The sequence below is a fragment of the Plectropomus leopardus genome, chromosome 20 (genome assembly GCF_026936395.1).
Source record: "Plectropomus leopardus strain MGB_pleo_1.0 chromosome 20, ASM2693639v1, whole genome shotgun sequence".
In the NCBI taxonomy this organism is placed as follows: Eukaryota; Metazoa; Chordata; class Actinopteri; order Perciformes; family Serranidae; genus Plectropomus; species Plectropomus leopardus.
In genome coordinates, this window is record NC_142195.1 from 16,195,633 (window position 1) to 16,218,991 (window position 23,359).

General features: G+C 37.4%; 2 protein-coding genes and 1 long non-coding RNA gene across 4 annotated transcripts; 2 read left to right on the plus strand and 1 right to left on the minus strand.

The window, feature by feature from the left end:
* Positions 1-49: 49 nt before the first annotated feature.
* On the minus strand, positions 50-10,222 carry ggcx (gamma-glutamyl carboxylase). The gene is made up of 15 exons (XM_042508926.2): positions 10,081-10,222; positions 8,958-9,158; positions 8,715-8,873; positions 7,255-7,420; positions 7,043-7,121; positions 6,206-6,312; positions 5,947-6,110; positions 5,083-5,384; positions 3,546-3,677; positions 3,032-3,183; positions 2,740-2,909; positions 2,479-2,609; positions 2,209-2,356; positions 1,113-1,308; positions 50-1,000 (listed from the first exon to the last, which is right to left on the minus strand). Exons 1-15 carry the CDS (start codon positions 10,103-10,105, stop codon positions 841-843), a joined length of 2,292 nt encoding a protein of 763 aa, XP_042364860.1. The 5' UTR covers positions 10,106-10,222; the 3' UTR covers positions 50-840.
* On the plus strand, positions 3,840-8,874 carry LOC148186198 (uncharacterized). The gene is made up of 2 exons (XR_015775113.1): positions 3,840-3,975; positions 8,575-8,874. It is a non-coding gene; the product is annotated as an uncharacterized LOC148186198 (long non-coding RNA).
* Positions 10,223-13,371: 3,149 nt separating the features above from the next.
* gmcl1 (germ cell-less, spermatogenesis associated) lies at positions 13,372-23,248 on the plus strand. Of its 2 annotated transcripts, none has more exons than XM_088071066.1 (15): positions 13,372-13,762; positions 15,139-15,323; positions 15,450-15,569; positions 15,914-16,010; positions 16,093-16,190; positions 16,315-16,427; positions 16,552-16,617; positions 17,392-17,476; positions 17,560-17,650; positions 17,741-17,881; positions 18,207-18,276; positions 18,395-18,470; positions 18,561-18,706; positions 19,383-19,470; positions 19,579-23,248. In XM_088071066.1, exons 2-15 carry the CDS (start codon positions 15,144-15,146, stop codon positions 19,717-19,719), a joined length of 1,512 nt encoding a protein of 503 aa, XP_087927192.1. In that variant the 5' UTR covers positions 13,372-13,762; positions 15,139-15,143; the 3' UTR covers positions 19,720-23,248. The 2 variants fall into 2 exon arrangements, with proteins under 2 accessions (XP_087927192.1, XP_087927191.1); XM_088071065.1 differs by having other exon boundaries at positions 13,374-13,762; positions 15,142-15,323.
* The last annotated feature ends 111 nt before the right edge of the window (positions 23,249-23,359 follow it).

The window sequence follows — 23,359 nt, forward strand, 5'->3', positions numbered from 1 at the left end:
TTGTCAAAGTGAAAGTTCAAGTTGATTTTTAATTAAAATAACATCAAAATGTATTGACACATGAACTTTATTAGAAAAAGTGACTAGAAAAGTGACAAACTGTTGTGTACTTCTCTCAGTATTTCTCACATTATGGGGTAAAATACCAGAGAAGCCTGTTCCCTTAAAACAGAGTAAACCTCCACATATCTTACAGTAAATTTTCTAATGTGCTTGTTATGTTTAGGCCAAAATTACTGAAATTAGAGCAGAACGATAAACAAACAGGTTAGTTACCTACCAGTCCTGTTCATGTCAGTATGTTCGCCAAAAATTGTCCCCATAAAACTTAAAACTCTTCAGTAATAACTTTGTTTTCATCCAAAACCAGACGCACTAAAGTTCAGTGTATTTAAGATGAGATCCCCTCGTAGATCATACAATGCAAACTTGATCTGTCATCGTGCTACTTTAATCAATTGTCAATATTTTGTTATAAATGTCTATTTGGCCATGTCACCGAGCCACATTTGCAATTACAAAAAATTCTTGAGCAAAATTGAAAAAACAGGAAATGTGATCTTGCACAGCAAAGTGTTGCATATCTGTTAACATACAGTATTCGCCTTCAGCCGAGCTTCAACAGAAACATGTCTGCTTAAGTTCTTTAAGAAAAATACTGACTTTTCATTTGGAAATAATCTGAAATGCAGAAAATTTCAGAAGCATAGAAAATTAAAAATCCTTTGATTTCTGGGCAGCAATGTCACAGTAACAGTCCAGTAGTAACAACACGCACACACCCGTTTGATGTGCGCAATCAAGGAATTCAACACAGTATCTTTGGTACCAACGACAGCTTTAGAGTTCTCCGTGACCGACTTCATCTTTCAGCCGTTCGTCCTGGTTGGCTACTGCCTCGGGCGCTTTCATGTTGGCGAAGGCAACTTCTCTGGTCAACTGCTCGACATTTGGGAGACCCACTGCCAGGTTTCTCATAGCGATGGCTGTCATCAGGAATCTAAAAGAGAAGGGGGCGGAGTTAATGCAGTATATTGGCAGATTAATTTAGTTTTTGTTCTGTGTAAATCCAAAAAAACCTGGCGTGTTACTGTGCTGTTAGAAACACTCACCCCCTCCGTATCGTATAGTACTTTTTCACTGCAAAGCGCTCCAGTCGCTCCAGCACACTGGCCTCCCTGCGTTTCTTCACCTCCTTCATGCGGCGTTGCCTCTTTAGGAACAGCTGCACAATGGGGTCAGTGGCGTTGACCTCATCATCGTCTGCAGCCATAAGCGGCTGCAGCTCAGGAGGCAGGGGCTCTGTTTCTGTGAGGAGAGACCATCCAGTCAGAATCTGATTATTTTCGAGCTCTTGAGCAAAACCGTCTTTAGATTTGGATGAAAAAAGGGAGAAAGCTCTTACAGAGTCATAGCTGTTCTCATTTTTGAGGTTACTTTGATATAGTTTAGATAAAAAATAGCTGACCTATACGACACCTTTTTATCATGTTTGTATTTGAACCTGTATTTATTTTCTCTACAGTTTTCCACGATTAAGTGCCACCACTATGGTGTTCAAGGGAAGCTTCTGTATTTTTCAACCTGGATCCTATTTTTCCATGTTTCTGTATGTGAAGTGGTGCAGCATTGAGCCAGAGCACTGGAGCCAGCAGTGCCAAAACAGGCTGCAATGTAACCACTTGGGGCATTTGTGTGTCTGATATATGAAATGGATCTTTCCAGAGATAGACCTGATTGTTAAAAAGTAACATCCTTTTTTTCTAACCAGAAAAAAGTCCCCAAACCACCTTTGGCTAACCTGCCAGACTCCATTTAAATAAACAGTTTAGGGTGTATAGAGTTAGCACACTCTCACATCTAACCGGGTGAATTAGGGGTTTATTTCTCGCAAATTGCTCACATTAGCGAGGAATTAGTAAAAAGTTTCTTTCAACGGTTCAAATGCTTGTTAAAGGCGTCTACACGTAACACAAGAAACTGAAGTCAATCCAGGTTTCAAAGGGTTAATGAACTTAATTTATTGGTGCAAAATTGCCCGGTAACATTACGTTGCAGCGTGTTAGGCAGGTGTCAGCTGTAAGCTCTCGCTCAACACTGGATCATTTTTAAAAACTGTTGTCACCATTCGTTACTTAGACACAAAAACATGGAAAAATAGGGTCAAGGTTGAAAATACCTGTTTCCCTTTAACTTCTTTACATTTACCTGTCCCGTTGCGAACGCGCTCCTGAAGCTCAAACAGCTTGGTGAAGTTCTCCTGTAGCGCCGCCTCTGTGGTGTTGACGTAGATGTACATGTAGCAAGACGGGTCCTCAGACACTGTGTACACCTTATGGTAAGCCCCAGCAGGTACCTACACACACACACACACACACACACACACACACACACACACACACACATTACAGTAAATGCTAGAGTGCGTCCTGGTTAAACAGCGTTTATGTTAGTGGTGATAATAATGTGTTGCTGTACCTTCATCTGCTCACCAGGCTGAAGAGTGTAGTTCTTCTTCTCCTCCACTATCTCAACGTTCACTTTGCCCTGTAACACACTGACGCTGGTGTTGCCCAGATCTTCACTTACATAGTTTTCTAAGTGGAGACCTGAAAGGTGAAATACTGCTAGTTAGCACAAAGGCAGCCGTGATCTATGAAAGGTAAACAAAACGACAAGGTAGAAACACAACTAACTTTTCCATCTAAATGACAGATAGGATGAGGAGAGATTTGTAACCTGGGAAGTCGGCGATGAAGACGATTTCAGTTTGATTGTCCAAACTACCCTCAATCTCCTGGAACTTGGTCCTCCAGGGTGAGAGGTCCACCAGTAAAGGCATCAGCCATTTGTTCGGTTGGAAAGGTGACCAGTCGGCTCTAACGACGTCCACACGAGGATCAAAGATCCTACGAGAAAAAAGTCCACAGCACATTTAAAAACACTTGTTATCACCAGTCCATATTGATCTTTTTATAATATTATTCATTAGATACGTCTAAACCGATGACATTAATAGCGTCTCTAATACCTTTGCTGGAAGCGTTCATTGATGGACACCCAGATGTCAAAGTAGATTTCGGGATCAGTGATGTTATATCGGGGCAGGAACTGATGGAGGCACGTGGCGTACTGCTTCAGCATGTCTCCGTGGTCCTTCCAGCGACGGCTTTGTGTGAAAACCTTCAGTGTACAGATAGTGAAATTATTCATTTAATAATAGCGGCTATACTGAAATTAAGAAATAATCAAATCAAAATCAAATCAAATAACTATGACTCTGGAACGAATAAAGTAACAGACCAACAACAAACATTTGAAAACAAGAAAAATGTGAAAACTTAAAGGTGAACTATGCAGGATTTTATTTTAAAAAATAAAACAATTTATAGACTCATACAAAAGTAATCCCTTTAAATCATCCATTGTAACTCTTGTGTAAACGTACTCTACATTATGTCTCGTGCTGTTAAGACAAACTGAATAAACAGATTTATGTCAGTCTCATGTACTCTGTGTCTGACAGTGTTTTCCTTGTAACTCACCCCTGGGTTCAGATAACCAATCTCCCCACTTTCTCCGTCCTTGTATGTGATCTTCACGTGCTGATGGCTGCGGGAGTGAACCATCATGTCCCACGAGTAGCCGTACAAGCCGTTGGTCCAGTTGTTGTAGCCCTGCAGAAAAACTCAATATTAGGATAATTCAAAGCAAATAAAAATCACACAGTGAAAGATTTCTCACTCTTTCCCCAGTTTTTGATAAATCTTTACGCAGGCCTGTTGCCATTATCATCGACTTAGTGAGGCCATCAGAAATGATCGAGGTCATATCCATGTATTTATATGCATGTTTGTTTCTTTTAGATCACCTTTTTGGACTTTTTTGCCGTTATAATGAGAGAGGGGATGTTACAGCAACCAAAACCAGGACGCTGCCAAGAACTCAGCCGACGTGGTCTGCACGCTCTGTCAGGTGAGCTCAAGGTCTTGCATTTATGTTTGTTTAATTAAGAATGACGGCAACATTTTAGCCAATATGATGGCCGAGTAAACAGCAGGGCTTTCCCAAACATTTCAAGACTTAAGAGCACCTAAGCATTTTTTTCAAAGTAGTATATATATGTTTTACTGTCGTTTCTGGTTCCACTGCTTCTGTCCTCTCTTCTTATGTTTTATTTATTTGGGATATTTGGGCTAATATTTTTTCACATTCCAACTGAAATGTCTGAATATTCGTAAGAATTAAGTTAATTGCCCTTTGAAAGGGTGCACATGCATTATATTATTATTGTTACAATTATTATTATATACTGGTTTCAAAGGATACTGTTGTATGAAAACTGCTGGTTATTGTATACATTTGCTTATCTACAATATTGGGGGAAAAAAGCGATTGAATGGAGAATCTCACATTTTAGTTATTTTCGAAAGGGAGATTTTTTTACACATACTTTCGCTTTAAGAGGTGATCACGGGTTTCAATTACAGTACCAAAATGTTTAACCAAAAAAAAAAAAAAACATATTTTTTTCATTCATTTTAGGGTCACTGTAATGGATAATCATAATTCTGTAATTACCGTGATACTGCAGTATTTCCTGAGATGCTTTTCTTGCTGTGAAAATCTCATACCTTTGCAACCTTATATATCAGTAGCATAAAATGGTCTCAAACTGACAATTCGATTGTTTATCTAAAATATTTCAGGGACAGTATCATCCACCAATAGTTATGGTGACAGGCCAATCCGTGTATAAACCGAAATTTTAAATCTATAAAAAAACAAAGAGAAAAGTGTGCATATTAACACTGGGTTATAAGTACTTTTTGGGGGCTTTCATCATCCTGCTGACACCACCGGTCTGAGCTCTTGTTTGCTGTAGATCAATGACTGTTTACTCTGATTGAGCAACTGTCAGTGAGAGGACTCAGAGAGGGTTTCAAAGGCTTTTACTGACAGCAGTAAACAGTCTCTACGTGCTTTAACGTGCTGGAAGAAGATTATGCAAGTATTTACTAATTGGATCAGGGCAGCTTTTTGGACCTTAAATATTGCAAATATCGAGACAGGCAGACGTACCTGTGTGATGAAGTGCGAGTAAGGCATGAAGAACTGCTCTGCTATGTAGATAAAAGTAAAAATGGTTGCCAGCTTGTGTTTAAGTCTCAGTTTGGAAGTTTTGGGGGCGGATGGGGTCTCCTGGCGATCTGTGCTGGTGCTTTGCGTCTCACTGTAAACACAGGAAGTGCTGGGCTGAGGGTCCGGGGAGGTGAGTGGCAGGACTGCCCCGAGGAATGCTGGGAAACGTGCGAAGAATCTTCTCGGCCAGTCGGTGTAGCAGAAGAGGGGACTGGTGGCCAGCATAGTGTAGGAGAACATCCCTGTGCAGGATTAACAGAAAAGTGATAGACCACAAATTCAAGGTTTTGAAAGTATACATGGCGACAAGAAAGACAATTAACCCTTTGATACTGAAACAAACTGGCTTAATTTCTTTCAAAAACATAGGAAGAAGGCAATGAGCAACTTCAGAAAAAAATACCAAAAATAACAAGAAATTGTTACAAAAAAAGTACAATAAATTACCTGAAAATTAGCACAACAAAAATAAAACAAACAAACAAGGAAAGTGCTAACAATTATACTTATTAACATAATGTAAGGTAATTTAAAGTGTGTCATTATGTAATTATGAATATGGTTATAGTTTAGACACTTTTCCCAAGCTCCTGTTAAAATATTTTTCTAAATCTACTAATTTCTTGCTATTTATGAAACATTTCTTAACAAGTTCCTCATTGCCTTTTTTCCTTGTTTTGAAAATAAAAAAACAACAACATTTTGCTTCAGGTTCAAAGGTTTCAGTGCTTGTGTAAGGTGCCTGAAGGCAGCACAAAAACAGTCATGTCGATCCAGGTTTCAAAGGGTTAAGTGAAGACTCACCGATGCTGAAGAGCTGAGAGTTCATACAGTGGAAGTAGCTGACAAAGAAAAACCCGTACGGTCGTGTGACATCAAAAAACAGCAGGTAGCCGGCGGTCAGATCCAGAATAAGGCCGCCTCCGTGCACCACCAGCAGATTCACCAACTCCACAGGGAGAATCGCTCTGAAAAATACCGTGTAGCGCAGTAAAATTACAGTGAAAGTACTGAGATACAACAATAGTGATAAAAAAGCTTTGAGCTGCTGAATAAAACCTACTTGAAAGGATCAAACAGCCAGTGGTGAGCCAGGTACGACATCGAGTATCCCTCCACCCAATCAGCATCCAGCTTTTTGATCCCAGCAATGAAGTATACAATAAATATCTTGGAGGAACAAAAAACATTCAGGATGTAAAAGAAAAAGTGTTAGATCAGAACATGTTCACATGCTTTTAATGTTCATAAGGAAAAGCAGAATAAGTCCCCTTTAAAGTAAATTTTATGAATATTAATAGTTTGATCATTTGAATTCGCAAGGTCTTAATATATAATGAGGTATAATTTAATGTAGCTTTTTTTTGTCAAAACAAGTCAATCCCCTCTGAGTAAAAGACAACATTTCTGATTTTTATTGTTAATTGTTAATTCAAGGATCCCCAGTAGAAGCACATGAATGTGCCCCGAGTCTTATTTGGGTCCTGCACATTGAAATACAGCACAAACATAAAATAAAAGTACAGAATACTTAAGATATAACAACAGTAAAGACACAAAATAAATTAATAAATGTTACAAATCATTGCACCTACCTTCGAACCTAATACTGTCTTTTTACATTATACTTGAACTTATTTATTGGAAAATGTAGATTAACCTAACTCTAATAACATTATTTATATATAAAACCTTCCTCTGCATAGAACCACAATTATAGAGTTTATCTTTATACTTAACTGCAATGCTTGAATAAGGAAAAGATCATTTGTCCAAAAAACAGTCCTAACTTTGGTTAACAACACCTTGAAAATGTAAATGTATGCATTCGATTGCCTGTGCCAGAGCGATATTCATGAATAATTCAAGTTGAAAATTAGACAGTATTAGCGGTACAAACCTGTGTCCTCAACAAGGTGTAATTCCACAGAGGCACGTGAGCGTTTCTTATAGAGGGCCTCCGCAATCCGTCAATGGACCTACACACAGACACGAGCATTAAATGTCCTTCTCTGAGCTCTCTCTCTGTCACACACACACACACACACACACACACACACAGTATGTATAGGGCAGAAAAGCACAAGCACAGACTAAAAAACATCACCTCACCAGTATCTGTTGCCATCCATGAGTGTGAGCTGAAACCCGATGAGGCCGTACAGGTACGAGTGGTTGTTCCACGTCGTTTTGTCCAGAAAGAAGATGTACCAGTATGTTGAGATGAACATGAGGCAGGAGAGACGGTAGAAACAGCCGAGCATGATGCCCAAAGCACCTTCAATCAGAATGAAAACAGTCGTTGTTACTATTAATTACTCTATTTTTACACATTAGTATCAGTACACTTATGCATGGGGGTGTCCTTGAGCGGCATGGGTATTTATCAGAGAGAGAGGGTATAACCAGAAGATGTAGTGTTGTAGGAAATAGTCAAAAAATCTACCTGAGCCCTGGCAAATAACAATTAATATCTGGTTATTTAAACAACATATTTGGCTTTGACTTAGGCGTCAGTGTCCCCCATCTTCATGGCAGAGCATTGAGCGCATTACTAAAAAACAAATGCAAAATTAGTAATTAACTTGCCACAGAATAAAGACTCAGTAAAAATAATTTACTTTGTAAAATGTCAAATTATATGTTCAGGATATGAGCATATAATGTTTATTTTGTCTGTGATTATATTGCCACATTTAATACTTTTCCTGGATTACAATGTATATTGTAAAAAAAACTTATTACTTTATTACTGTAGATATGGCTGCACAATATGCACACACAAAAAATCATATTGTGATTATTTTGATGAATGAGAGGGAATTTTTGCATTTCATTTTCACACAAAAAAATAAATAAATAAATAAAAGTGATGATTTTTGCTGGGATCACATCTCTGTAGCAGCACAATGCTTTATTCATAATGGTATGTTGTGGCACATTTGACCTTTATCCAGAAATTGCAGCTCCTTTGATTTGGATATTGTACTTTTTATAATGTTATGATTAATTGTGCAACCCTGATTCTAGCTACAATGTTTAGAAACACCTGTGGTGTGAAATATTGACCCAAAAAATTAAATGATATTGAAATTCCACTCTGGTGTGAAATCAAGATTAATATGTAGCAGAAACAGCTTTGGCCTGAGGCTGGAGGTGTTGAGAATAACAGTAGAACATGGATTTTTATCCAGGCTGGTTTGTCTACTTGGTATAGTGCTCGGTTTGTAACCCTAATCATTTTTTAATCAGTATTTATTAACTTTTATTGACATTGTGTTCTGCTTTCTGTTGGCATTGTTGCTACAGTAAACACCTTATTTGCATTAGAATCTTTGCAAGCTTTAGATAAGTCTTGCATGGCTTAGTTGGCTTGGCGGAAAATAAAAGTGGAAAATTGCAGGTCTGGTATGTGAGCTTTTATCTTCACAGAGACAGCCACCCCACGGAGACAATGTCCTATAAAATGCCTGCATCCGCCACAAAAGAAGCCCCAGTAAACACTGAAGAGTGAGCATTTCAACCTGTAACCTTTTGGAGCTTATAATTATATTTTAAGAAGTGTGACCCACCGAGAAACATGATGACATACACCAGATACATCCAGTCCAGCGGCAGCGGCTTTAAGGCATTGAAGAGGGGAAAGCGGCACACGGGGGCACCATCCAAGTACTTATAGTCCAGGTGACTGAGGCCACGTTCCTGCGTGATGTCGATGGCCATCAGCAAACCTGCATGAAAGACACACGATGAAGTTGGAAGTGCAAAATAACTCAAACGCAGCAGCAGTCTGATCTGAGCAAATCTTAACTTACCAAACAAGCAGCGGAAGATACCGAGGGATGCAGGGTCAGTGGGACGGTTCAGGAGGGTCACCAAGCTGTGCCAGGAGCTCAGGTCCTCCTTCCTGAACCCGAAGATCCTCTCCATCTTGCTTTTTGTGTCTGGTGCATCTTTTTTAGGAGCCGCATCCTTCTTTGCAGCTTGTTCCTCTCCATCACTGCTCACTAGAGCAGCTAGAAGGTGAACATAACACAATGTCCACATGATTCAGTAACTTCAAAATATGTGTTACATTAACGCACATATTTTTCTTAACACTGTAAACCATTGCCCATCCCTCACAATATATTTTTACACATACTCTTTCATTTTTAAGTTACATTTTTGAAAACTGTGTAAATGTGTTGAGATCAGATCATCTACATCTGTGTCCACTTTTTAAAAAATATTTAAAAATACATTTTTTAGGACGGCATTTTTATAAGGTCTTTATGTTGTGTGTTTGTACATGTGTACACGTGTTTATGCACGTGTGTGCTAAAGCATGTATGAGTGGGTATATATGCAGGTATGTGCCTGTTTGTGTGGATGCGTGACTATATATATATATACAGATTTATGTATACAGAATTTTACCACTTTATAATGACACAGTTACGTCATTGTTGTTACTATTGCTTAATTCATGTTTTACTTTCTTGTGAAGCACTTTGTAACATCTGTTTTGAAAAGAGCCATGCAAATTAATTTATTATTAGTAACATTATGTTTCTTTTTATATTATTTATTATTTTAGTGTGTTTTTTATATTCTATATTTGTGTTATTTTCTGTCTATACACCTTAACACCAAAGCAAATTTCTTGTATGTTTAAGCCTTTTTGGCACTAAATCTTATGTATTTTCTATGGCTAAAAGCAAGATGGTCTATACTGGACACTCATTGAAATTATTGTGCTTTATTTATAAAGCATGCAAATCCCTGCATTATTAACGAAACACCGAGCTCCTTTATGAACACCAACCACGGCTGTAGTTCAGATTACAGTGTCCCCTTGTTCTAACCATAGACTTTATATACAGTCTTTGGGTCTAACTCATAATTACAATGGCTAAACAACAACACACCGCACTGCACTGCTAACAACAACCTCACCTGCAGACGCGTCTCTCGGCTCCATGCTGCAAAATATTCGGAAATAAATAAGGTTTTGTTTTGGTACGGGGAGTCAGAAAAGTCTGGTCTCTTCTCTCCCGGACCCAGGTGGAGGTTTCCTGCCTGGTCACGTCTGTGAAAGGGACATAAGTTACGTGTCACAGGCTCGGGTTAGACAGAGAGGAGGAGGATGGTGCGGGAGGGATCGGAATGTTGTGAAAGAGGTGCTCGTCGTTTATTGGCTGATTCTTTCACAAAATACGCCCACAAAGGGAGCACCCTTACGTCATATCCTGCCTCCCTGTGCGGAAAATAAATAAATAAATATATATATAAAATACAATTTAAAAAAAAAACAAGCAGCAGTAGTAAAAAATAAATAAAATATGCATTTAAATAAATATGCGTAACAGCAAAGGGAAATGACATCATAAAAATATAGAAAAAAACAAAATTATTTTCAATTATCAGAAATTCAAAAGTTTTGAATATTTTTTTTTTTTTAAATCAGCATTTATCTTTTGTATATTCTGTATAATTTATGTTGGAATCTGGTCACATTTACATATTTTGGGCCTTTTCATCTTCCTTTCCACTGGAAAAAAACAACAACAATAATAATAATAATAATAATAACAATAAACAATAATAATAATAATAATAAAACCATGCCATACGTCATATCCTGCCTCCCTGTGCGGAAAATAAATAAATAAATATATATAAAAGATACAATTAAAAAAAACAAGCAGCAGTAGTAAAAACAAAAAATAAATAAAGATAGACTTAAATAAATATGCGTAACAGCAAAGGGAAATAACATAATAAAAATATAGAAAAAAACAAAATTATTATTATTATTATTATCAGAAATTCAAAAGTTTTGAATATTTTTTTTTTTTAATCAGCATTTATCTTTTGTATATTCTGTATAATTTATGTTGGAATCTGGTCACATTTACATATTTTGGGCCTTTTCATCTTCCTTTCCACTGGAAAAAAACAACAATAATAATAATAATAATAATAATAAACAATAATAATAATAATAAAACCATGCCATACGTCATATCCTGCCTCCCTGTGCGGAAAATAAATAAATAAATATATATATAAAATACAATTAAAAAAAACAAGCAGCAGTAGTAAAAACAAAAAATAAATAAAGATAGACTTAAATAAATATGCGTAACAGCAAAGGGAAATAACATCATAAAAATATAGAAAAAAAACCAAAAATAATTTCAATTATCAGAAATTCAAAAGTTTTGAATTTTTTTTGTTTTTAATCAGTATTTATCTTTTGTATATTCTGTATAATTTATGTTGGAATCTGGTCACATTTACATATTTTGGGCCTTTTCATCTTCCTTTCCACTAGAAAAAAACAATAATAATGATAATAATAATAATAATAATAATAATAATAATAATAATAAAACCATGCCCCCAAATTGATGATGATTTTTCACGGAATTTACCACTCAGACACATCGTGACTGCTCTTGTGACTCCTCTTCTGTAGTATTTCATATTTCTGTCATGTCTAGGGTACCACAGGGTACCACTAGAGGGCAGTCACAAATACATTTTGATTATTATGCTAAATGATGTTTACTCTGCAGCTATAATGCCTTGTTTAGAGTTATAATGAGATGCCACTTTGTAAAACAACTACGGTGTCTGTCTTCACAGAACAAAATTTCTATTTTATTGCATTTCTCTCTGACCCAAGGAAAATGTTGTGCATGTTTCTAGAGTACAACAACCCTTCACAATTTCCACATAAATGTCACATAAATGATTAATCGGTTATACTTTGTGCAGAATCTTTTCCATGTTAAAGTCTTTCTCATGAACGGGAAGATCAAAGGTTTGAATTGTTTGTTTAAGGGTTTGGAAGGTGACCACTTCTGCTAAATCGCAATCGTCTGCAGAAACTGTTGGTATGTTTTGGTCATGGCAGACAGCTGCAGACTAAACACCTCATCCATCTCAGGTATTAGCCTCCATTCAGTCTACTTGTGTGGGCACATCACAGTTTTCTCATTATTCATTATTATTGGACATTTAAGACTGTACTTTTGTATTAATTATAGTGGAAATCGAGACAAACTCTGAGCTTTGTTAGGATTTAGTTAATTGTGTTTAATTTATAAACAACTTTAAGTTTGAGTTTTCTCTTCTTAATTTAAACCCATGCAGATAAACACATATTTTTCATTAGTTATTGTAATAAAATAAAAGGTGCTTTTTTTGATGAAGTCCATTTTTTATTTTTGCTTTTACCCTCTCATATATGCAACATCTGTAAAATGATTGCATTGTGATTGTGAATAGGCTGCTGTAAGTTCTTATATGGTCATGTCGCATGCATGACAATGTCACTTTTTATTACGTGGTCAATTTAACATAATAATTGTAGTTTTTAAGCAGGAAAAGTCTTACCAGGGACAAGGGTCGCAAATAAGACTTGGCCAGAAATCCTATAGACTATGCAATACATTTTGTTACTGTATTTGCATTGTCTGTGACAAATAAACTAAAAAATAAAATAACAATCAGAGAAGAAAAAAACAGAAGTTGACACTATTTCAACATGATATTAAGCTTGCTTAGTGTCCACATTTTCACACAAAAAGAAATGGTGGCTGTTCAAAACTTTCCGCTCATACTATTGATTTAAACATGCCTTAAAGTCATCCTATCAAATCAATAGAAAAACAAAAACAAAAATAATAATAAAAAATTGAAAAGACCCTTTAATAGATCAAATAGACATTTTGGGATTTTTTTTTCTGGATATAATGATTGTATCATTATTTTTCTCTACTTTAGTCTACTTTAGGCCTCAGAGTGCATCATGTAAGACTAAACACTGTTGATTTGGCAGTGCCCTTTGGACTCAAAAGAAACTACATAGACCAGTCAATAAGGTTCAGCCCTGGTCTAATATGTAGAATGGTCATCGAGTTTTCGTATTTTGTTTTATTTTATTTTATTTTATTTTATTTTATTTTATTTTATTTTATTTTATTTTACGTTACTTTACTTTATTTTATTTTATTTTACGTTACTTTACTTTACTTTAGTTTACAGGATGAGTAATATATTTTTTTAGCTCTTATGGTGAATTTAAGGTATGGGTGAAGTTTGAAGGAATATCAAAAGAAACACAATCACACATATATCTAACAAAAATAATAAAAACAAACAAATAAATTCATGATAGATTTGACCGACATTTGTTTGTGTGTGTAATGCGCCTGTCTCACAGTTGGTGGCGCCGCTGAGCAGAGCAGCCGCCTGTGACGTGGAAGCTACTACAAACCACCGAGCGAAGAAGAATAACAAAAGCAGCTCCAGCTTTTCAGGGCAGAAACACTTCATCTCCTGTCTCTGGGTTTGCATTTTCTCAAATTTATAAAAATGTAACTGAAACCAGAAGGAGTTTTGAGGTTTAGAGGCTTGTGTGGAGCAGAAGCTCGTCAGAAGCGGCGGTGTTGCTGTTTTCAGACGTGTTTTCGGTGGTGATTTCGGCAGCTAAGCTAACTCTGAGGTTAGCTCCTCTTCAACTGGCTCGTCTGTCAGACTGTCTGACCTGAGAGAGATAATCAGCCGGTGTTTACCGTCCAAATTAACCCCTCACCTCTCCATCAGCCTGTCCACTGCTACTTATCAGGTAAGTGAGCTCAGACGGTGTTAATGTTAAACATGTTGCGTGCAACTGGTTGGTACATCCTGCAGGAGGGAGCCTGACACCAGACTCTGTTGGAGACAAAAGTAGCTAACTTCATGTTTTGTTTTGCAGTCTGTCTCAAAAATACAAGCACGTGCGAATCTGCAGGCGTTTTGAACCAATTTTTTTTTATTTCGGATAGACATATTATGACAGCCCAGCATTAACAAATTTATTTATTTAACGTTATTTGCTTTATATATGACATTTGTCATTTTAATGAAGGCAAATACTATGCTCATTTCATTATTGATATTTTAATATTTATTATTTGCCAAGTATGTACAGTCCCTTGCAATAGTGTTCATCCCCTTTCGCGTTATTCCAATTTTGTTGCATTACAACCTTTTATTGGGATTATTTTTTTTTATAAAAGTAGTGTAGTTATAGTGAATACTTTTGGCAGTATATACACACCAAAGGCCCCACGATAAAATTTTATCACGATACTTTAGTCATGATACCAAATTATTATTTTTAGATGTGTTGCAATGCGCTGGGAATTGTGATAACATATATTGTGGTATATTTTGATTAATTACCTTTTTCAATTACAAATAATGTCCCAAAAGGAAAACTTTGTCAACACATGGTCTAAGATAAAATTTTCAATCTGTTCATCCCCCTGCATTTTATTGCAGGAGTTTTCATTTTGCAGACTGAAAAAGCAACAATTTTGTTCTAGTACGCTTGCAAAAGATTAATTTGTATTTGTAATAATGATAATAATTTTAAAAAGGCTACTTGACGTCTCTGTGAGGATACAAAAGCCCTTAATGCTCAGTCAGTTTTTCCCTGAATAAACAATGATTGATAATGATATAATACAATAAAAGCAAATGAAAGTTACAGTATGCATCAACGAGTTATACAATAAACAGGCCAATAGATATTGAACTGAACAATTCTTATCATTGACAAACATTTGCTTGTTTCAGCTTCACAGATGTGTGTTTTTTTAAAGCTTTTTTTATCTGTTGTTTGGATAAACAAGCAGCTCGAAGACACCACCTTTGGTTTCTGAATACGTAACAAACTTTTTTCATTACCCTCTGACATTTTGATGACTTATCAATTAATCAATCAAAAATAAACCAACAGATTAATCAGGGATTATATTAATCGTTGATTGAAACCTCAAAGAAAAGCAACAAAAAACTCCCGACAAAAGCAAAAGCCAAAGTTCCTAACAGTATCAGCTGTAGCGATTTTGATATTACATTGATCTATGCAGCTCTGTCGCAGTGTTGAGAAGATACAGAACAGCTGACCTGTTCTTTTTTGCTGATTGTTTTGTGTGTTGCATCTGTTTGAAAAAGTAGACATGGGAAGTCTGGGCAGCAGGTTCCAGTCCCCCTCTCAGGGACCAGATGAGGCTGCAGAAGGCACAAGTACGAGCCACAAGCATGGATGTGAGTGTAAGAAGAGGAAACGAAATGCCCCGTGTGACTGTGACAGTGAACATGAGGAGGATGATGCCATACTAGACACACCTCGCAGGCAAGTCTGGTTAAAAAAACAAAAACAAAAACAATTAAGTGTGAAATATATTTGAGTCATCAATATTTTGTCTTATACTTGTTTTGTCTCTCCTCTGTGTTTTGTGTGTTTGACAAACTTGAGCAGGAAGAAATTGAAAAGCACATCCCGATACATTTATCAGACTTTGTTTCTGAACGGGGAAAACAGTGACATTCGCATCTGCGCCCTGGGACAGGAGTGGAACCTCCATAAAGTGTACCTGTGCCAGGTAAAACATCAATACAGAAACCAATAGTTAGAGATATATTTCTTTATGTGGGCCATGGTTGTCTGTCCTTTTTTCAACTCTTTTTATCGGGGTTTTCAAAGTTAACATACAGCTGTAAAAGCCATGGGATGAAAATGGAATTTCTTGTACCAGTGTGTAGAAAAAAATGTTTGATAAAAAAACAAAAAAAACAACATAAAGGGTAAGTTGTCATGCATGATTAGCATAGCAAACATATAAACAGGATACCATTTTCACAAAGAAAGTTAAAAAAACCAAAAAACATCTGTCCTTTAATGCTTTTTCTTTTTCTTGTCTCTCTCCCTCCTTTTTGCATTTTTCAGTCAGGATATTTTTCCAGCATGTTCAGCGGCTCTTGGAAGGAGTCCAACATGATGGAGATCAACTTGGAGATCCCCGACCAGAACATCGACACTGAAGGTGAAAAGACCTCCGCCACAGAGACTTTGTTTGTTTATGTGTTTTACTGAAGGAACTTTACAATTTGTGTGTGTGTGTGTAGCTCTACAAGTCGTATTTGGATCCCTGTACCGGGACGATGTTCTGATCAAGCCCAGCAGAGTTGTCAGTATTCTTGCAGCTGCTTGTATGCTACAACTGGTCAGTACTTTGAATTAAATCAGCTATTGTCTCAAATGTAAAATTACTACCTTGATTTTTGTACATGCTGTCATACGATACAAATTTAATATCTAATCTGTGTTATGGCTTGTTTTTTCTACAGGATGGTCTGATCCAACAGTGTGGAGAGACCATGAAGGAAAACATTAGTGCGAAGACTGTGTGTGGCTACTACGCTTGTGCCAGTATATATGGCCTGGATTCAGTCATGAAAAAGTAAGATTTGAATTCATTTGAAAATCACAGGAATTAAAGGATAAAACATTATTTGATGCTGCGTGCTCACATCACACTGTGTGTGTGTGTGTTTGTGTTTGTGTTTCTGAATCTCTTTCTGCAGGTGTCTTGAGTGGCTTTTGAACAACCTGATGACCCACCAAAATGTTGACCTGATGAAAGAACTCGGGTATGTGTGCTCAGCTCGCAGTTCTTTATTTTTTAGACTTTGTCCTTTCTTTAGGGATAATTATAACTTTTCTGATTATATCAAATCTAGTTTTTTTTCTGCAGTAGAGCTGCAATGGTATGAAATTTTCCCCTTATGAGAACCATCTCAGAAAATATGGTTGTGTCACGGTGTTACGGAATAAATATTATTATTATTATTATAATTATTATTATTATTATACCCTTGAAAGAGTAACTACAAAAGCATCAAAGTTGAAACTTTCAGTCAACATTAGTCCTCTCACTTCCAATGCCTCTTCGGTCGGCATTTTTATTGCCATTCCCATAACATCATTGTTGGGCGCAGACCTTGCATCTCCACATTTTACTATTTTAAAAAAAATTTTCTCAATAATAAACTCTATTGGTCCCCTTATACGTCGATCAGTGGGTTTTACCATTTTTCAACCAATGAAATGTATTTAGAAAAGCTTGTGACTAAACCTATATCCACTGTATCTTTTTAACAACAAAGTGTTTTGCTATTTTTCATGAATTAGAAAAAAGCACTGTGTTTTTAAAAGGATCCAATGGAGATTCCTGAAAAATAGCAATTTTGGAGATAGGAGGTTTGCGCCAAGTGCCATCGTGTGTAATGGAGTTTGAGTCTTTGCACACACTCTGACCTTTTCAGTAAGTACCATCAAATGACTGTGTTGAGCAAATAGCCTTCAAACCACGGTGTGAAAAATCTTGCCTGTGATCAGACTTCCTGTTTGTTTCTGCACTGCAGGGTGGATGTGATGGAGCAGCTCATCCAGTCCTCAGATCTGTTTGTCATGCAGGTGGAGATGGATGTTTACACTGCTCTGAAAAAGGTACATTATTTACTTTATGACTCCCAGATACACTCACTGCCGCATCGTACCTGTTTCTAAGAGCTTTCTTTGTCTTTCTGCAGTGGATGTTTCTGCAGCTGAATTCCTCATGGGACGGCCCGATCAAGCAGCTTCTGGCTGACGCTGATGCCTGGCTTTGCAAACGCAGGACAGGTACAGTCAAGGGCCAAATTTTATGAAACACTTATCTTCATATTTTCCACACACACGTTTATTGTGTCTCCAACTGACTTTGGTCTACAGACCTGTGTGAGAAAGAACCCTTCTTGAACACAGAGGAGGGGGAACCTTTCCGTTCAGTGTTCAAATACGTTCGTCTCCAGTATATAATCAACGATCTCGCGTCTGCACGCATCCTGGAGAGGGACAACATTTTGCCCCCTGGTAAGATGTGTCTCTCTCTAATTTCATCCTGAATGTGTTTCTTCTGTGCCTTGGGAAGAAAATCTTTAATTTTAGCATCTCTCAGCTGTAAAGAGGCTTTAAATGAAGTAAATTATTTGATGTAGATTAAGTCTTCGTAGGTTTTCCCCGTTACTTGACTGATGATTCTTGGAAATAAGACTTAGACAATTAGACAGCTTTGCTTTAATTTGACTTAAATTCAACAAAAATTTAAATGAAAATTGTGAAGCAGTTACCAAGAACAAAAATGTTCTTTTCCATGTGTTTATGCACTGTTAACATTTTCTCTTTTAATGTTTTCCAGATTGGTTGACGTCAGTGTACAAAAACCAGTGGTTTGCTATGCTGCGGACAGAATTTGACAATGACAACGGGTGAGAACCTGAGACAGAGCAATCCTAACGTCACCTGTATTCTTCAGCTGCTGCGGCATATTTACATAGCCACAAAACTGTATACATTAAATACCTTTCTGCACCTTTCTGTCATTAGTCCACAGGAGGCTAACAAAGACGAGTTTGAGCTGAGCAGTATGAGATGTGGCAGGAAACTGACCAAAGATGGAGATGTGAGTCGGACTGTCATGGTGCTCCGTAACTTTTGGAATTGTAATGTTTTGCTATTTTTATTACGATAAAAACAAACATTTTCTCCACAGTACTGCTGGCGGTGGACAGGCTTTAACTTTGGTTTTGACCTGCTGGTGACCTACACAAACCGCTTCATAGTCTTCAAGAGAAATACTCTGAGTCAGCCATGTGGGGGCGCTGTGAGTCTGCAACCTCGGAGGCATCTGGCATTCAGGTCTGTAGGGCAACCAACCTTTGAATATTTATCTTAAATTGTGTTTAAGTCATAGCCTTTAAAATAGGCAAAAGTTTCGTCGCATTCACAGTCCTGACACTGTAAGCTGGGGATACGTGTTACACTGCAATAAAACTTGGAATCTTGTACTATTTTACTGTTTACAGATTTTTATCTGAAATGAAAATAAGTAGTTGTTACAAAGCAATAATAAATTACTATTACTATTACTGTTTTGAAAGTAAGATAAATACTGTGTTATTCATTTCAGAACATGGACAGGGTTGCGTCAGATTACTTTGAAATGTAGTCAGTTACTGAGTATAAATTACTCAGTGATTTTTGGAATTAGTAATGTAATCAAGTGTATTAAAATAAATAAATGTAATATAATCTGAATAACCCAATCCTGCAGCCAGATTTGTACAACCAACTGAGTTTATTTAATTGTCTAAATAGTAATCATGTATTGAACCACGTTGGTTTTGCCTGTTTAATTTATGTTTTTATGTTTTATGTTGTAGCTTCATATTTACTGTACAGACGTGAGCGGTATGAATCATGTCACAGAAGTGAATTTCCTAAATTGTGAAATTATTTCTTTAAAAAACAAAGTCTCTGCAGCTTGAATGTTGGAAAGCCTTTAATCTCCCTTTGACTGTCTTTATTTGTTCAGGTTACGTCTGGCCTCCTTTGATAATCGTGGAAAGCTGGTCTGCAGTCGCTCAACAGGTTACCAGCTTCTCACTCTGGAGAAAGACCAGGTGAGTGAGCACCGTTCACCTGTAGACACACATGTAGATGGCTAACTCATCACGCTGCCACCTCACACAAGATGCTGTTTTTGACTTGTCTTTCTCTCCATGACTCAGGAGTATGTGGTGATGAACCTGGACAGCCGGTTGTTAACATTCCCCCTCTACGTGTGCTGTAACTTCCTGTATACGTCGCCTCACTCGGACCACCGTCCCGACTCCTCAGAACAAGAGAGCACGACTCACAGCGTGTCTTGATGCCTGTTCAGCGGCCATTAACTGCCACTTCCTCTGGTAACTCTGAGACACTGACACAAGCATGTACGTACAATCCAGCGCTACATTTAAAATCACTCTCACCTGTAAAATACCATCTGCATGCTGTGTAACGCAGTGAGTTGTTTGGGAAAACGTTTTGTATCCGTGTATTCAGTGTTTTGGCACATTGAGAGATAGCCACACATACATGAGGCTCACGGTGTGAAAGAGACAGTGGCCAGAAGGGATAAGGCCACCTTTGTCTTTTGAGCAGCTTCAAACTTTTAACCTCTGCCATTAAGTGTCTGCACTGGGATGTTGGACCATTTCTCAAGATGGAAAACCCCCAAGTTACGTATGTTAATGGAACCACTCTGGAATTTATTGGTGTGTATGGGCGCATTATCACCCGGGAATATGGGAACATCTTGAGGGAACAGCTCCAGCAGGTAAAACTGGGCTCGTATGGGAAGTTTCAAGTCTGGTGCTCATTCTGGCCGCATGTAAATCCACTGTGGGATGTGGTCGGAGGTGTGGCCCTTCGTTTCACTGATGTACACACTTAAAAACTTAACAGTCGCTTGCACTGACTTGAGTCGACTGCTCTTTGCAGTGATCACACATGTATATCAACAGTGTTGAAAACTATCAAGACACAAATTTCAAGACTTGTGGCTGAATTCATGTGGAAGAGATACAGTGTCTGCCAACACTTACATTTAAAGAGAGTAAATTTAAGTTTGACACAGCATCTCTACCACTCGCTGCTGTTTGGTTACCAGCTGATAGAGATTCAGTGTCGTTTTTGCTGCCACATACCACCGGCAATCAATTTAAGCTGCTTTCCCCGCCTAAATAAAGCTGAGCTGGTGACTTCACTCAAAAGACATCACTTTTGAGTTGTTGAAAACTAATTAATACGTAGATGCAGTAAAAGCAGTAGTTTCCATCTGTGTTTCATTGCTCTTAAACCCCTGGAGGTCCTTCTTACTCAGTCTTAAGTCAGTTTTTACTCTGTTCATCAGAGCGGCTTCGGTTAAGGCTCTCGAACTTCAGAGAGCATCGGACAGCATCACCACTCCCAGATTATACCCAGCAGCAAGTATCCTTTGTACTTTGTAAATAACATTTACTGCAATATTTATATTATAAAAAAGATTACATTCAAGTAATAAAGTGAAGTCATAAAGTCCAACTAACCATGCTGATGTTACATACATCCATGTAAAGCTGCATTGGGAGGTAAAAAAAAAAAAAAAAATCCAGATTTAAAGGGACAGTTCACCCACAAAACAAAAATACATATTTTTACCCTCAACTGTAGTACTGTTTATCAGTCCTGTTTGTTTTGGTGTGAGTTGTCGAGTGTTGGAGGTAGACGGAGGTAGATGGCACTCGGAGCACCAAAAACATACATTTGAAAAACTCAACTGCAATGTCTTTTTACAGAAATCATGATGCCTTTCTCAAGAAAATCCACAGACCTTGTTGTGAGCAGTTTCACGTAGGAACTATTTTCTTTTTACACTACACCTGCCAGCCATTTCACAGCACAGAACGAAGCGTGCATCTGCTGAACGTGAACCTCTCGTTTGTGGGTTGATGCACGCTAACTACCGTGCGGTGATACAGTTAGCGGTTGTAGTTCAATAGCAGTATTTGATCAAACTGCTTAAACACTCTACAAATCACACCAAAACTGTCTAGACTGAAAAATAGAACTACAGCTAAGAGGAACGAAATGCATTTTTTATTCTGAGGCGAACTAAACATTTTGTGCTTTAGCCTCATTTTCACAGTTCACACTCGGTTATCCGATCATTGACACCAGCTTTCTTTTGTTCGCAGTAAAATGTGCAAACTCACAGAAATGTTGTCAGACTTCAGATTTTGAGAAGCTCTGCGTTATTCACCAGCTACACTGTCACGTGTCCATATACTGGTGTGACTGGAGTCCACTGTCCTAGTCTGCAGTGCAGGTTGTCACTGTTTGACACATTTCGAACTGTGTTCTGGCAGGAAACTTGTGATACAATACGCATCACGATATAGGGAATATAGGCCGGTGTTCTTAATGTTCACGCTAACGTTATGTTCATATGCTGGAGTGGAAAGTCAAACGGCTGAACATAGATTACAACACTGCTGTATAGTGGTCTGGGTTTTAACACAACACAAAGTCAACCACTGCCACAAATCTTAACATGTAAACTGTTTTTAGAGTCATTACAGTATCAGAAAACATATTATCACGGTACTCGAGTGTATCAATCTTTTCTTACATCCTTAATATTCAGACTGCTCCCATCACCACATGAAGTACCTTTGCAGTTATGTTGTCATACTTAAGTATTATCGATTAGGTCACTGTTAATTTGGCAACTTTGGATCTGTTACCTCATGCTGTTTTTGAAAACCTGTAAAGCGGACGTCAGTATGACCCGCCTCTATAGCTGCAGCTGTAACTGTCATGAAGTTCAAAGTTTAAGGTGTTTCTGTTTGGTTTTTATTTATTTTTTACGTCATTTGTATGGATTTATTTTTGCAAAAGAAAATATGTATACAGTTCTTGACAGCCAATAAAACTGCCCACTCACATGGGCTGTGGTGCTATAACATGATCCAATCTCTTTTTCCAGTGTAGATCTTTACTACAGCTGCGGTTATATATATATATATATATATATATATATATATATATATATATGCTTCTGTAGATATTACAACAGTTCTTTCCTATGTGCTTAGGCCTGAATTCTGTCTTAGTGATGGTTATTGGGACATACTTACAGCAACATATTTAACAAAGATGTCTGGCAATTTTATTTTATTAAATGTATACTGTGCAGGATTTTCCTTTCAAAAAACAATGTATAGACTCAGATTTAACTTCTCAATCATCACTGTGCGACCCTGTAGAAGTGCGTGGCGTTGTATTTTTCTGCTCAGACTCTCCTCTGTCTGTATTTTGTACTGTCACATTATTTTGCTGTGTTGGGCACGTTTATGGGCGTATCCCCTCACAATGCTCAGGTGAGCTCAGGGCTTTAATAAAGGCTGCAAGCAGCAGGAATCCAAAAGACACGGTGCTTACAAAATGCAGTGCATCTGGAGTTGGGAATATAATCTAGTGTGCAGATTTTGTTTTATCTTCTTTTATTATCCTTTGACCAGCACCTAGTTTTTTGTCATCTGGATGTGCTTGTTTTTGTGAACTTTTTGTACAAAAAGTAACTGACAATCCTGCATAGTATACCTTTAACACCAATGATTTGATGACTAATCCTCTATTGCATGAATGAATCGTTTTTATTTATCAGATGATCATTGAAAACAACCATTCCTTCACATGTTCTTGCAGAATGCTCCAGATTCTGGCTGATCCCTCTGTTCAGCAGCACAGGGTTCACCAGGATTTAAAATATTGGATAAAAACTAGCAGATCATAGGCTCAGCACTAACCAGCTTACATTAGAGTCAACATACTGGATGTCAAATTTTTTGGGTAAAAATAAAAAGTAATCCAGGATGCCTGTGAGCCTTGTTTCATACTGTGAATTTGGAGAGGATGCTTTTATCAAGACTCTAGTCTCTTTAAGTCTATTTGTTATTCTATACTTATAATGTAAAAAAAACTTTA